The sequence below is a fragment of the Sebastes umbrosus genome, chromosome 13 (genome assembly GCF_015220745.1).
Source record: "Sebastes umbrosus isolate fSebUmb1 chromosome 13, fSebUmb1.pri, whole genome shotgun sequence".
Classification (NCBI taxonomy): domain Eukaryota; kingdom Metazoa; phylum Chordata; class Actinopteri; order Perciformes; family Sebastidae; genus Sebastes; species Sebastes umbrosus.
Genome location: NC_051281.1, coordinates 5,583,730 through 5,598,469, shown reverse-complemented (window position 1 = coordinate 5,598,469; position 14,740 = coordinate 5,583,730). Strand labels below are relative to the sequence as shown.

Genomic DNA, 14,740 nt, shown 5'->3' with positions numbered 1-14,740 from the left:
ATTCATTATATATTTCTTATGGTTAAGGTTATTATGTCGAATCTGCCTCACTGAAACACCACCTACGTCACACTTATAAACACTTCATTGACAATCCACTGTCAGACAGTCAGCTCAGCCAAGTTAGCTGCTGTTTCTGTGTTGTATATCTGCTGCTAAGTCTTTACATATATATATATATATATTTACCTGTGTGTTATCCTGGAGGAGTTGCGTGATTCTAGCAGCTGTTACTTTTCTTTTAAAGCCGCTCTCAGCTGCTCTGGAGGGGGGGCGGAGTGTCTGCAGAGAGCTGCGCCGACCAGGGCGCTCCATCGCCGGGGAGAGCGAGAGAGACATGGCGTGCCTGCTGGAGGCCCCTCTCCGCATCAGTGTGCTGTCTGTGAGTCTCGTTATAATCTCTAAATAGTGTTTGTTAAACTAACAGTAGGTATCAGTGATATGAAGAAGCTAGAAGCTGTCAAACTGAATGATTTCTCTTCTACAAGCTCACTTAAAGGCTTTGTAGCACTGTTAGCAACTCCGCCTACGTAGCTGATGTGTGAGATCCTTTTTAATCCTGGCCTCTCCCGGACGGGCGGGGACGTTCTGAACATACGCGATTAATGTGTCCGCTCGCCCCGTCGGTGTGCGGTGTGAACCAAATCAAACGAATACCTGTCAGTGTCACTCGGAATGAGTTAGCAGGCAGCTAACATGCTAACAGTGTCACTTACTGCTCCAAAACACGTTTAAAATGTTAATAATGAAACATAAATAGCTTTTTTTTATTCCAACCACTCTGTGTGATTTACATGTAATGGTTGCAGCTTGCTAATTACAATAGCAAACTGTTAATCTAGCTAACCACTAGCATATGGTTAAGCTAGCTAAGCTAACTCACTGGTTGCTATGCTACTACTTCTGCAGGAGTTCTCCACACTGAAGGGTTAAAGGGTCAAAACATACTTTTACATACTGGTACTTCTCTTAATGGTGTTGTGCATGGTCAGACCGGTTAAGAGAAAAGACTGCATGTATATAGGCAAGGCAAGGCAGCTTTATTTGTAGAGCACATTTCAGCAACAGGGCATTCAAAGTGCTTTACATGAACATTCAAGAACATTGAGACAAAGTGCAAAAGAACATTAAGTTGGTGCAGTATAAGATCATTATTTGATTTAATAAAAGGCAGCAGCAGCAAACAGGGAAGTTTGAAGCTTTGATTTAAAAGAGCTCAGAGTTGGAGTTGGTCCTGCAGGTTTCTGGGAGCTTGTTCCAGATATTTGGTGCATATAGCTTGTCTATCTCTTGTACTATTATTACTTCTGTAATTCTCTCTCTTTATTTGTTTTTACTTATTTATATATATATATATATATATATATATATATTCTTTCTTCCTTTTCTATTATTTCTATACTTTCTCCTTTTTTATTATTATTATTATTATTTTTTTTTTTCTTCACTTGTATTTGTTTGTGGGGGGGGAAAAGGGTAAAAAAACTCAATAAATATATTGTTTAAAAAAAAAAAAAGGATAAAAATCACATCAAATGAGCTCTGTCAGCAGCCAAAGGTCTAGTGATTAGCTGTAGCATTGTATTGTAATGTATTCTAGCAGGTGACAATGGCTGTCAGGTGTAATTTAGCTAAAGTTAACCTAAAATAGGTTGCTAAAAAGGTGATTAGAAAAATGTTTTTCAAGATGTTTTCATGTATGAAAAAAACCCAAATGAACACTGTAGGTGGACTACTTGATTACTATCAGCAGATTATTTAAACAGCGATTGTAGAGGAATGATAATTGTCCCATGCTGTTTGATCACTATCAGCTGTTTGATCACTATCAGCTGTTTGATCACTATAAGCGATTGATCTCTGTATTATTGCTCTACAGTTTATATTGAAAATGAGGACAGAAGCAGCAGGTTAAACCACTGTTCATTTAACTTGAATAGAAGTTGGTTTATTATATATTTTGTTAAATATTGCACTGCCTTGTATCTTGAGAACTGAATCAGCAGGTCCTGCAGTTGCACTTTTTATTATTTTCAAATAAAAGGTGTATGTATTTTCCATTAATCGTTGTTTACTTGTTTATATCCATAATTAATTTATCCCTGATTCCCTTACAAGAAAAACTTAGAGGAATCCTGACCTGCGCTGTCCAGTATCAGCTATTTATTTCACAGTCACACTGACTGAATATTTGGCAAAAAAAGTTATTCTTTCGATTTCAAATCATTTAATCGTATCGCATCACTCTAGATGAGCCAAATATCGTCCTGAATAGTATAGGAACCATGGAAATCGTATCATATCGTTGTAAAAATGTAACGTTACATCCCTATTGTATTTGTATGATAAACATTAAGCTAAAATGTAATGCATGTATATCACTGACAGGCAACCAGAAGCCAGACTGTTGACTGTTATTAGAGGAATTTTAAGATATGATGTTCTTATTTATTGTTTCTTATTTTTTTTTTTTTTTTGGCTTTTATTGCTATAATCCTATGTATTTATATTGATCTTATTTTAACTTGTCCCTCCAACTGCCCCATGCCTTTAATATGTTTCCTTTGACTTAACTAATTATTGGTTGTCTGTTGTATGTATGGATGTATGGACTGGGAATGCTACAAATGAATTGCCACCTTGGGGATAAATAAAGAACTGAACTGAACTGAACTGAACTGAACCAGTAGTAGCAGCCTGTTGTTAGCTGGGTGAGGTTTGCTCCGCTGGGTTCATGTGGAAGGTTCTGGTTAAAAGCTGTGATATAAACACAGTTTTCTGGTGTCACATGAAGCCACTGGATGCCATATATATATATAACAGCTTTTAAAAGGGTCCTGCCTTGGATGATGCTGTTTGTGTTAGTGAGCATGACTGTGGGTTTATCAATGCTTTTATTTTAGTTAAATGAACAAAAATCTGTGACTTCAAATTGTGTTTAATTGCTGTTGTTTTTATAATATTTCTAGTTCTGTAAATGCTTGCTACTGTTCCCGATTATGCAACCAAGTAGTGTGACAGCCTCTTTCTCTCAACCTTTCAACTAAATTGATCTTAAAAATGTATGAAAGGTCATGCTAAAATCTGAACAGTGTCTTTATTTTCTGTTTTGTGTATGTGTGAGAGAGAGCAAAATTCAATCTCATTAACTTTCAAGTAATGTAGCCCTAGCCATGACATGAACTGTATACTGTATGCACATGCTGTCACTAATGTTTCTGTTTTATTTGTCCTCATATAGGAAGTCACTGCCACTAGTCGCCATTATGTTGACAGACTGTTTGACCCCGACCCACAGAAAGTGCTGCAAGGAGTCATGTAAGTCCAGCAGGGCTTTCTATATACCGTATATATTATCTTCTTTAGTGCCTGCAGCAGGAAATGACAGCCTGTCCTTTCAGGTGGTTGACTACATTTTGAAGAGCGGGTATTGCTGCTATTTCACTAGCCAGCTTGCTGAAAGAGAGTTGACTTTATTCAGCCTGTGCATTTTTTCCCCCTTTTTTTTTGCTGAACACTGATATAGTTCCCGTGCTGAAATGCACTGGTTGAGTGAGCATGACCTCTTTGTTTACATGCACAGGCTTTCATGTGACGATCTATTTCAAAATGCATTTCACTCATCAGCGTGACTTCATATCTCTCTCGCTCACTCTCTCCGTCTCATTGCGGCGACCTGGACTCTGACTGTTTCATCATCGTTATTTTTAACTTCTGAAGGGACGACTAGCTCTGGTTACGGCTCGTAGCGCCCCACTAGCAGAGCACCTGACTGACTTGACCGCCCTGCTACAGCTGTACTTTTCCATTAGGCTCACTCACCTGCTATGTGATATCATCTGGGGCACTTGCAGAGTGGAGGATACGCTGCATGGAAAACAAAATGCAGTGCATGCAAATAAACTGGCTCATTATGTGTCCTACAACGATATGTGGTACATCTGCTTGTTGTAAACCTTTGTTCCAATTTGGAAATGTTGCCTGGCTGACCTCTTGTCTGTCTGCCTGCTGTCTTTATAACTTCTCTGATGATCTAGCTCCTGGCCTCTGACTGATCCTCACAATCTCTGAACAGTCTGATGACTATTAACTTATATTATCAAAGTGCAAAATGCATCTTTAATGGAATCATAATGTGCTAGCTGTACTTAAAGCATGCTTGTTTAGAATAAAAGTTATTTTTTTGTTGCAGAAGTATAGCAACGGTAACACTTTAGATTGCAACCTGCAGTGTAATTTTTTTTCCAATTTGCAGTGTTTGTTTTTGTACAGTGAACCAGTACAGTATGTACCGATACATGTCTGTAGGTTAAGGTGTGAAGTTGGGGAACACAAACACCAGATTGTTGTTCAGTAGGTCCTTCTGTACTCCGTAATATTAGAATAGCCATTATAGCCTACAGTAAAAAAAAAAAGCTAAGTTCCCAGATTGTTCCCCCTTATTCCTTAACTACACATCTTGTTCCCTTTTACCTACATGTAAGTATCAGTACATACTTTACTGGTACACCGTTAATACAAGAATGACTGTAAATTGAGAAGAATTATGCCGTATGTTGGGGGCCGTAGTCTAAAGCGTTAGCAAATCTTAAACTTTTGTTACTGATAGCAAATCTGTCTCAGTTGCCCCAAATAGATTGCCAAGAAAGATCCTCATCTGTGTGTTTATGTCTGACTTCACAGTGACATGAAGAACGCTGTCATAGGAAACAACAAGCAGAAGGCCAATCTGATTGTCCTCGGAGCTGTACCGAGGTACGTATCTGCACACCTTCCTACTTCCTACTTTTACTTTCTTCCTACTTCCCACATTCTGACCATTAAAAAAAAAAAAACATTCAAGTACACTCAAGATACAGACGTGACATTGGTGGTACATGCTTTTGTTCAGTAGACAGCCACTAAATTAAAAACTACAATGCCACAAAATACAAACTGGAATAGAAAAATACAGCACATCTTAAGAGTTGAACTTGCTAGCATCATCTACCCTGCACCAGTGCACCATACAGATTATTCAGCACCCTTTGCAGTGAACTTGCTTCAGTGTGTGTGTTCATTGCTTCCAGGTTACTATACCTGCTCCAGCAGAACTCGTCCAGTCTGGAGCTCCGGACAGAGTGCGCCGTGGTGCTGGGCAGCCTCGCCATGGGCACCGAGAACAACATCAAGTCCCTGGTGGACTGTCACATCATCCCTGCTCTTCTTCAAGGTTGGGGCACACACACACAGAGACATGCATGCACATATATCCTGCAGAGGAGGACAACATCTTTGATGGGATACAAACCTATACAACACCTGTTTTTTGTGCTTGTAGGTCTCCTGTGTCCGGACCTGATATTCATTGAAGCTTGTCTTCGATGTCTCAGAACGGTCTTCATCAGTCCAGTCACTCCTGTGCAGCTGCTCTACACTGTAGGTTGTCTTGTACCCGTTCTGCCTGCTATATACATACTACACACACACTGCACACATTCTGTCCCTGCATACAGATATTGTTAGTTCAGTGTATTTTATTTTTGTTTTGTTTCAGGACCCCACTGTGATTCCCCATCTAATGTCTCTACTGAGTCGCTCACAGAGAACCCAGGAGTACATCACACAGATCTTCTCCCACTGTTGCAAGGTATTTTTGTTATTTGTTCACACACAAACACAGTGGAGTCCATCCGTCGCACTTGCAGCCAAGAACCAAGATTTATTGTTGATTGGACGTTTGTTGTCTCCAGACCCCCGAGCACCAGACGGTTCTTTTCAATCACGGCGCCATCCAGAACATCGCCCCTCTTCTTATCTCACCCTCTTATAAGGTATATGCCTCTCTGTGAGTGTTTATATTTACACAATAACATGACATGACACTTCACACACAGTTAACTCTGTATATCATTCTCTCCCTCCGACCTCATTGCGTCTTCAGGTCCGGATGCAGGCGTTAAAGTGTTTCTCAGTCCTGGCTTATGAGAACACTCAGGTCTCCATGACACTGGTGAATGGTGAGTCTCTTCTTGACTCTTTGCTCTTCTCTTCTCCTTGTATGGGGTGGCTGTGGGTAGAGCGGGTCGTCCTTTAACCAGAAGGTTAGCGGGTTCGAGCCCCGTCTTGCTCCCCGGTGCTTCACAGTAGCCCACTGCTCCTTAATGCTTAGACTAGGTTAAATGCAGAGGTCAAATTTCATGTATGTATATGATGACTGTAATCAAATTTAAGTTGTTTTTTTAAGAAGTATGAGCTTCACTCTTCAACCCCAGTTTATCTCTGTTTTTCTTTTCAGTGCTGGTGGATGGTGAGCTGCTCTCTCAGGTATTTGTCAGAATGATGCAAAGGGATCAACCCATTGAAATGCAGCTAACAGCAGCCAAATGGTGAGTGACATAAAACCATTTTAATTGATATGAATTCATAATATATGACTATATATTTTTTCTTTGAGTGTGACCTCTTCTCCTTCTGTCCCAGTCTAACGTACATGTGTCGAGCGGGAGCCATCAGGACGGACGACAGCTGCGTAGTCCTAAAGGTCAGGCTTTTCTGACACCTCTTTTTATTATGATGATATTATATCAGTGGTGCTTGTTTATTTAATGTGCCTGTGACTTCCTGTTTCTCATTCAGACCCTGCCGTGCCTCGTGCGGATGTGCAGTAAAGAGCATTTGCTTGAGGAGAGGGTGGAGGGTGCAGAGACGCTGGCCTACCTGATGGAGCCCGACGTGGAGCTGCAGAGGATCGCGAGCACCACCGACCACCTAGTGGCCATGTTGGCCGACTACTTCAAATACCCCAGCTCTGTGTCCGCCATCACTGACATCAAGAGGGTGGGTCAGCGGGCCTGAGCGGGCTCTTTTCATGTGATTAGTGAGGTGAAACAGAGCAGGTGGTAGAGCTGCATCATTACACTAACATGACTAAAAGGCTTTTCACACAGAGAGCGACACTCTGCCAGGATGTCCTACTGTATCCTGCTTGTATTTTGCAGGATAAAAGCCAGAAAAGCATGCTGGGTATGGGTATTGGAAAGCACAGTAAGAGTTTACAGCCATGCTAGCGACACTGTGAGGCTGTGCTTTAAGCTAAATGCTAGCTGGTATGAGGTTTACCATGGTCAGCAGCATGTTAGCATGCAACATTTGCTAATTAGCACTAAACCCAAAGTGCAGCTGAGGTTGATGGGATTGTCATTAGTGTCACAGGTATTTAAATCTGGACCAAAGTGTTGGGCCGACCAACCTTTAAATCCCTAGAGCCAGGCCGCTAGCATGGCTAAAAATGATAATCACAATTATTTTTCTTAATAAGGCCAATTAAAGGCTATTTTTATCAGAATAGATTATTTTGCTCAGACTTCCAGACAGCACTTTGGCCCGTCTAGTTATGCCTCTATAATCAGCTCTGACCCAGTAATCCTTAGTGTGTCTGAATGAAGCCATTTATGTTTTTTTGTTTCCCAGCAACTAATAAGTGAGTATAATTATGAATGTGGCCTTTAATAAATGTTTGACTCTTTTATTAACTTTGAAGATATCATCTTTTTCATCAGAAACATCTGCCACTTGTTGATACTATGCACCACTTCACTTTATGTCTGCTCTGTCATCTGCAGCTGGACCACGACCTGAAGCACGCACACGAGCTGAGACAAGCTGCTTTCAAACTTTACGCCTCGCTAGGCTCCAACGACGAGGACATCCGCAAAAAGGTGACCTTTCCCTGAGGGTACTTTTGTTTGCATATATAACTCTGCATGGATCTCTATATTTATATTCTACTCCATCCTCTCCCCTTTTCTTGTCTTCAGATCACAGAGACGGAGAATATGATGGACCGGATAGTCAGCGGCCTATCAGAATCCAGCATTAAAGTCCGTTTGGCGGCCGTCAGGTACGGTGCGAAGCGAGTCTCTGTCTCCCCATCCTGACATCTGCCCTCTTAATACTCCCTCTAATCCCTGTATCAAGAGTTTAACGGACATTTTGACATGAAATTTGATTGTGTTTTAGGATCTCCCCTCTGAATGTCTACATTAAAAGACGTTAGATAACAGGCAGTATTGCTTTTTAATTTGCATATTTGTTCGAATGAGCAGTTTTAATAATGTACACAGTTAACCCTTTTGTATCCACTTGTCTTGTTATTCTTTAGGCTTAATTAAGACCAAAAGGGGTTTAAAATGTTATTTAAATATTAAAATGCTGTCGATTTTAATTCAGGTTTTGTTATGTTGAAAATTCTATAATATCAAATCCGGATGATCTATTAAACCAAACTTTTAACTGCTTAATTTTTACTAAATGCCATGCAACTGTATCTAAACTGTCCGTTCATATTTGTTTTTTTTTGTGCAGGTGTCTTCACAGTCTGTCGCGGTCGGTGCAGCAGCTAAGGACCAGCTTCCATGACCATGCAGTGTGGAAACCCCTTATGAAGGTCAGTTTTAATGAGTGCATACAGCAAAGCACACGTCTGTACATCTTTGTATATTATATGTACATTGTATAAACACATACTCACTGAGATGTTGTATGTAGCTGTTGCAGAACGCCCCAGATGAAGTCTTGGTCATGGCCTCCTCTACACTATGCAATCTACTGCTGGAGTTCTCACCCAGCAAAGAGGTACACACACTCACACACACACACACACACACATATATATATATATATATATATATATATATATATATATATATATATATATATATATATATATTATATATATATATATATATATATATATATATATATATATATATATATATATATATATATATATATATATATATATATATATATATATATATATATATATATATATATATATATATATATATATATATATATATATATATATATATGTGTGTGTGTGTGTGTATATATATATATATATATATATATATAAAGAGAACAGATTGTATTACATTAATATTGAGACCATTTGATTCTGTTGATCTGCAGCCCATCCTGGAGTCAGGGGTGATTGAATTACTATGCAGTCTGACCCAGAGTGACAGTCCTGCACTGAGGGTCAACGGGATCTGGGCTCTAATGGTAAGAAGAGGAATTAATATCTTTTAAGGCCTTTACACACCGGGGGGGGGGGGCGTCCATATATTTTTTGTAACGAGGTTGATTTTTCTGAGTTTTGCACCAAGAAGAAAGGCATCAACCAATCACGTTGTGCAGAACGGACCTATTTAATACGTACACTATAGTGTACAACAACACAGTCCGAACCGAGACGGAAAACTTTATTACTCCTTTCAACCTTGACAAAGGCAGCGCTGCGCAGCGCAGACCAGACCAGACTAGACTAGACTAGACTAGACCAGACTAGACCAGATCCAGTCCTTACGTTCTTATCTTTCACAATAAAAGCCCTAGACGGATACACTGCGTAACTGTTTACCAGAGGCAAATTCACTCAAGAGCATTTTGCTAAAAGGAAACTAAAATAGCTGACAGTAGTTTAGGCTATAAAACAATTTAGCTCAGACAGACTGCCAGGCGCCGCTCTGGGTCAATAGGATCCCGGTGGTTGATCCTCTGCCTGCACGAATCTATTCAAACCTTTTATTGAAAAAGTGTTGCAGCTGTTTCGAATTTGCATTGATGCCATATAAATATTTTTGATGCAAAATATTATCATTTTCCTGTTGTTTATTCATCACACATCCAGTGTGCAAAGACCTTTACACTTCTTGGCTTCTTACAACCAACATTCATTACAATGTTTGGATGTAATGAATGTGAATCTATTTTTCTCATTTTTTCTCTACACTGCAAAACACCTGTTGCTCTGTGTTGTGTGTTTAAAGTTTTATATATAATATATGCAGTGAGTTGGAATATAATAAAGCAGATCCATTGATCTATTTTACATTTTCATACAGTGCCTCATACTGCCAGATTGTTTCAGTACTAAACGTGTGTGTCTGTGTGTCCAGAACATGGCGTTCCAGGCGGATCAGAAGGTGAAGGTGGAGATTGTTCGGTGTTTGGGTACGGAGCAGTTGTTCCGCCTGCTATCAGACCCCGACACCAACGTGCTGATGAAGACCCTCGGTTTGCTGCGCAATCTGCTGTCAACGCGACCAGTAAGAGACACACTCACAAACACACGCACATGCATGATTAGAAACTTAAAGGTACTAATTGCATGGCTCTCAACATGGCTGAGCGGCAGTTTGAAGCTAACGGTGCTAACAGTGTTAACCTGCGGGGGAACCGGAGGGTGGGCGCTACGCTTCCGCAACGGCGCTCTCGGTCGGAACGGCTGCAACTGCTGTATGAGAGCAGTGCAGAGTGTTTCCAGATGGGAAACTATCGTACCAGAGGCTTAAAATTATCGTATGCAAGTCATAACCCCGAGAACAACTGGGCATTAATGTGTAATTTTTTAGGATGAATGAAATGATTGGAACGGCTTATTACAGTCCTGCAACAGCCACAGTTACTGGATTTCTTTTTCTCTTTTGTCAGAGCATTGGATTTATTTATTGCTGTCGGGATGTAAGGAGAATTTCAACCAATATAACAAAAGATGTATTACTAACAATCCTACCTTTAAATACAGCATGCATACTGATTCTCTCCTCTCTCGACTGACAGCACATCGATCAGATCATGAGTTCTCACGGGAAGCAGATCATGCAGGCAGTGACCCTCATCCTGGAAGCGGAGCACAGTATAGAGGTCAAAGAACAGGTGAGCCCCCCCTCCCTTCGCTTCATGCTTACAAATGGTTTTCATACAGAATTCATCCTACAGCTGCATGAAAAAGCCGCATTGCAGAGTCGTTTTAACATTCTGCAGGTCTTTTACTCAGTTAGCCATGTCTACTGGTGCTTGTAGAGCTGGAGGCACATCAGAGGGGATCAGTCGGCAATTTAGATTTTTGTTTCTGAATCACAAAGAACAAAGTTTTCAAATAACAGCACTGATGTAACTCTTTTCCTATCTGTCAGACGCTGTGCATCCTCGCCAACATCGCCGACGGCAACACGGCCAAGGAACTCATCATGACCAATGACGACATGCTCCAGAAAATCAAATACTACATGGTACTACAAGCCCTCCACTGTGGCTCACCCTTGTGATCAGATCAAGTGTTTGGTGGTGGTGTTGCAGCATGCATACAGATCCTCTACTGCTTCCCCTTCACTCCTGACGTGTTGACAGCACACACAGCTCTCATGGGAAGCATGTTGTACCAACTGAGGACTACACTGCTCTGATTGAGGTCATGTGACCTGTGCTTTTGTTTTGTTTTCCCTCATTTGTAATCTTCCTGACTTCTGCTGTTCCCGCAGGGGCATTCGAATGTGAAACTGCAGCTCGCCGCCACCTTCTGCATCTCAAACCTTATCTGGAATGAGGAGGACGGTAAGGGACACACCACACAAGTGGAAGGAGGAGTAAAGGGATAGTTCAGGTGTTTTGAAGTGGGGTTGTATGAGGTACTTATCCATAGTCAGTGTATTACCTACAATAGATGACGGTCGGCACTCCCCCCGTCAGAAACATAGACTGTGTAGCAGTAGGGCAAGGTAAACCAGCAAAAATATTCTAAATAAAACGTACACTTAAAGTGATATAGATTTTTTTAGGTGAACCTGTCTTTTAGGTTTCTAATATACGTTTTGCTGCCGGCTCCGTCCACAGCAGTACTGTAGTTAATACACTGACTATGGATAAGTAACTCATACAACCCCACTTCAAAACACCTGGACTATCCCTTTAAAGAAAGGGGCCAGGTTCAGAGAGAGGAGGTTGTAGGTCTGAAGGCACATTACAGCAGAAAAACAAGGGTCTAGAGCTGCAGTATTTTCCACTCCAGGACTCCCAGTGGTGCTGCACTAAATGGAGCTACCTTAGCTACAATGCTAATGTTGTTATAAGTAGATCACTACGTTTCAGAGACTCAAACTGTGTCTTTTATGATAAAACCTGGTAGCTGCATATGCATGCTGATATATTTCACAAAACATCTTTACTGTCTGGTCTCGATATGAGGCCAATTTGTTATTGTACAAATCCAAAAACACAAGTAATTTGTTTTTCGTCCATCTTTCAGTTCAAGCAGTGGTCAACAGCGATTGTGCCCACAAAGGTCAGCACAGCTCAGGTCAAAGTTCTACAAATTTCAAGTTCTTTTAGACGCAAAGTGAAGTCTGTTGCCTAGAAAACACTTAGATAATGGTGCACTAAATGTTTAAAGAAATTACAAAGCCATTTATGCACGTGCCTAAATGTCAGATATTGCAAGATGTTGTAATTAATGAATTCACCTCTCTGCTTCATGGTGTGCTCTCAGGTTCTCAGGAGCGTCAGGATAAGCTGAGGGAGATGGGCTTTGTGGACATCCTGCACAAACTCACCCAGGCCTCCGACCCCAACCTCTGTGACAGGTGGGCCAGAACAGCAAACCATCAAACCAACTCTGTCGCCTACAAAATTACAGTCCCAGACAACTAAACTGCATCCTCAATTATGATTTAAGGGAAACGTGTTTTCTCAAGGATTACGGTCACAGTTTTAAACACGTGGTTAACGCTGTAAATTGAAACAAAACAAAACAAAAACACAACAGAACTACTTAGTTAGGTTCAGACAACAAAAGGTTAGGTTTAGTAAAAAAACATCACAGTTTGTCTTAAAATGACTACGTTTCACGAACAGCGACCTCCTGGGGGAAAGTTTGGTATTAGTTTGACCCATCCATCAAAACTCCCACCCACCCTTATTGGACTTTCTTGCTTGTTATACTCGTTATGATGGCACGTAACTTTCATTAACGTTCACTCTATCTACTACGTCACCTGCTCTGTGTATTGCTCGTTGTACTACGTCACTTGCTGCGTCCGTCCGCTGACTATCATTAGAAATATATTTGTGATACGTCAAAGACAAACGTAATCTGCGACAAAATGTTTCCCTCGAAACGTAATTGAGAATGCAGTTTAGTTGTATGGGAATGTATTTTTTAGGAGACATGGCTGCATAAAACACACAATATTCTCGTATTAAATAGCAGAGCAGGGTGGACTGATTGTGTGTCTCTCTCTGTCAGGGCGAAGACGGCGATGCAGCAGTACCTAGCGTGACTACAGAGGGGAGCGATCCCCTTCTGCCAGCCTCACTAACAATCGTCGGGAGGAGGACACCTGCCATTGGTTCTTTTCTTTCTTGTTCTGTTTAACCTCGAGGCTTGTTTTGTTGCACAAAGACACCTTTTTTTGGACCTGTGGCTGGCCTCCCTTCACCTCCCACCTCCCATCCACCAACAGTTCAGCTCACTCCAAACCTCAGCTTGGAGACCGTGGTTGTTGGGAAATCAACGGTTAGGAGGAGTTCTCGTGGATTTTGTTTTGTTTTGTTTTCAACAATGAAGTGAATTTTTTTCCTTTTGAGACTTTGTGATTTGCAACTTTTTGTTTCTTTAGAGTGCAGAAGCCTGACACTAGCACCGCCTTGGTGCTTTTTGGACTCCCGATAGTGGAGATTCTGGTCTCAGAGAAGCGGACTACGAGGTTTGACACAGAGCTGTTGGACGGAAAAGCTTCCCAGTTTTATTTTTAATTAATATTACTATTAATAATAATGTTTCCTTAAGGCAAGCAAGGACACATTTGGAAAAAAAACACAGACTGCCTATTTTGAAATTTTGGGTGTTTTCTTTTTTTTTGTGGATACATACCTCGTAAATATATAAATATATATAAATATAAACATAAATCTATATTTTTGGATTTTTATTTTCCCCTGTTTGTTTTCATTCATTCTCTCTGAACCATGATTCGTGGCACAGTAGGGTGAATCCACTGCAGTCTGTTTCTGACTCTGAACATGGTCTCTTAGAGGTGAATAAGGAAAAGAAATGTAATTCCCCTGATTTATTTTTTCTCTCTTCTCACCGTTGTGGTTCTGCGTGCACTGTCGCCTGTCACTTCTGTCCAATATCCTTATAATCCCAATGGGAAATGTCGTTCCAGAGTGCTCACTCTGACCTGCCCGGTTACGAATTAACAGGCATGAGTACACACCACCAGAGATAAGAGGATGCATGTATCCTCACAGCTCTTAGAAGACGTCATGTCTGTTTTCTGAATCCTCTGCAGCCCCCTCTTCCTCCTGTGTGTTTGTCAAAAGGGATAAATGAACGGTTTCTTTCCTCGGATGTGTTTTGAGAAGCGAGCGAGTAGATTTAAGGAATAAAGGAGGAACTATTTGAGACTGGCCCCTGGAGGGTAAAGCACTAAGTGCATCCACAGCAGCAGAATCAAGTGCTACATTTCTTCCCCCTCGATCGTATAATTTCTTCTCCCATCAGGTTATATTTAGAGTGTTGTTCCCTGGCATTTCAAACCTTAACTGAAACTCTGATAGAATGAATGTTACCATTGAAAATATATGCAGACCTGAAGAAGGACTTCTTCTGTGTTGCGTCTTATTTCTCCTCGGAGGGCACAGTATCACCAGAGGACTGTGGGGTGGCTTCATGTCTTTAGTCCTGAGCTTTAAAGGGGACATATCATGAAAAATAATCACTTTTTCAGTGCTTGTGCACATACTGTACATTTGCAACATGTTCTCATCTCAACTCGTCACATACCGCCGCTTTGTCACGTCCTTTGGCGTCACTTTATGTTCAGCAACAAAACCACTATAGTTAGGTTTAGGAAAGAACAACATAGTTGGGCTTAAAACTACCACGTTTGTACAGTGACAATGACACTGAACG

At 40.9% G+C, this 14,740-nt stretch overlaps 2 protein-coding genes across 3 annotated transcripts in view; one reads left to right on the top strand and one right to left on the bottom strand.

Moving 5' to 3' along the window:
* The first annotated feature begins 81 nt into the window (after positions 1-81).
* armc8 (armadillo repeat containing 8) lies at positions 82-14,428 on the top strand. 2 transcript variants are annotated; one of them, XM_037789539.1, is made up of 23 exons: positions 82-382; positions 3,242-3,318; positions 4,684-4,755; positions 5,070-5,212; positions 5,321-5,418; positions 5,537-5,629; positions 5,733-5,813; positions 5,924-5,999; positions 6,278-6,368; positions 6,463-6,523; positions 6,619-6,819; positions 7,605-7,700; positions 7,800-7,882; positions 8,347-8,428; positions 8,530-8,616; positions 8,956-9,048; positions 9,945-10,094; positions 10,609-10,704; positions 10,965-11,060; positions 11,310-11,382; positions 12,074-12,109; positions 12,314-12,407; positions 13,070-14,428. In XM_037789539.1, exons 1-23 carry the CDS (start codon positions 338-340, stop codon positions 13,101-13,103), a joined length of 2,058 nt encoding a protein of 685 aa, XP_037645467.1. In that variant the 5' UTR covers positions 82-337; the 3' UTR covers positions 13,104-14,428. The 2 variants fall into 2 exon arrangements, with proteins under 2 accessions (XP_037645467.1, XP_037645468.1); XM_037789540.1 differs by lacking the exon at positions 12,074-12,109.
* kcnh3 (potassium voltage-gated channel, subfamily H (eag-related), member 3) overlaps positions 13,961-14,740 on the bottom strand; it is a 161,731-nt gene continuing 160,951 nt past the window's right edge. Inside the window, exon 16 of the mRNA XM_037789538.1 lies at positions 13,961-14,095. Coding sequence (XP_037645466.1) covers positions 14,080-14,095 — 16 coding nt within the window. The 3' untranslated portion in view covers positions 13,961-14,079. The remainder of the gene's footprint in view (positions 14,096-14,740) is intronic.

Coding starts and splice junctions, on each gene's coding strand:
- armc8 (XM_037789539.1), top strand. CDS start 338: ATGGCGTGCCTGCTGGAGGCCCCTCTCCGCATCAGTGTGCTGTCT. Junction 11,383..12,073: donor TATCTGGAATGAGGAGGACG/GTAAGGGACACA, acceptor TCCATCTTTCAG/TTCAAGCAGTGGTCAACAGC. Junction 12,408..13,069: donor GACCCCAACCTCTGTGACAG/GTGGGCCAGAAC, acceptor TCTCTCTGTCAG/GGCGAAGACGGCGATGCAGC.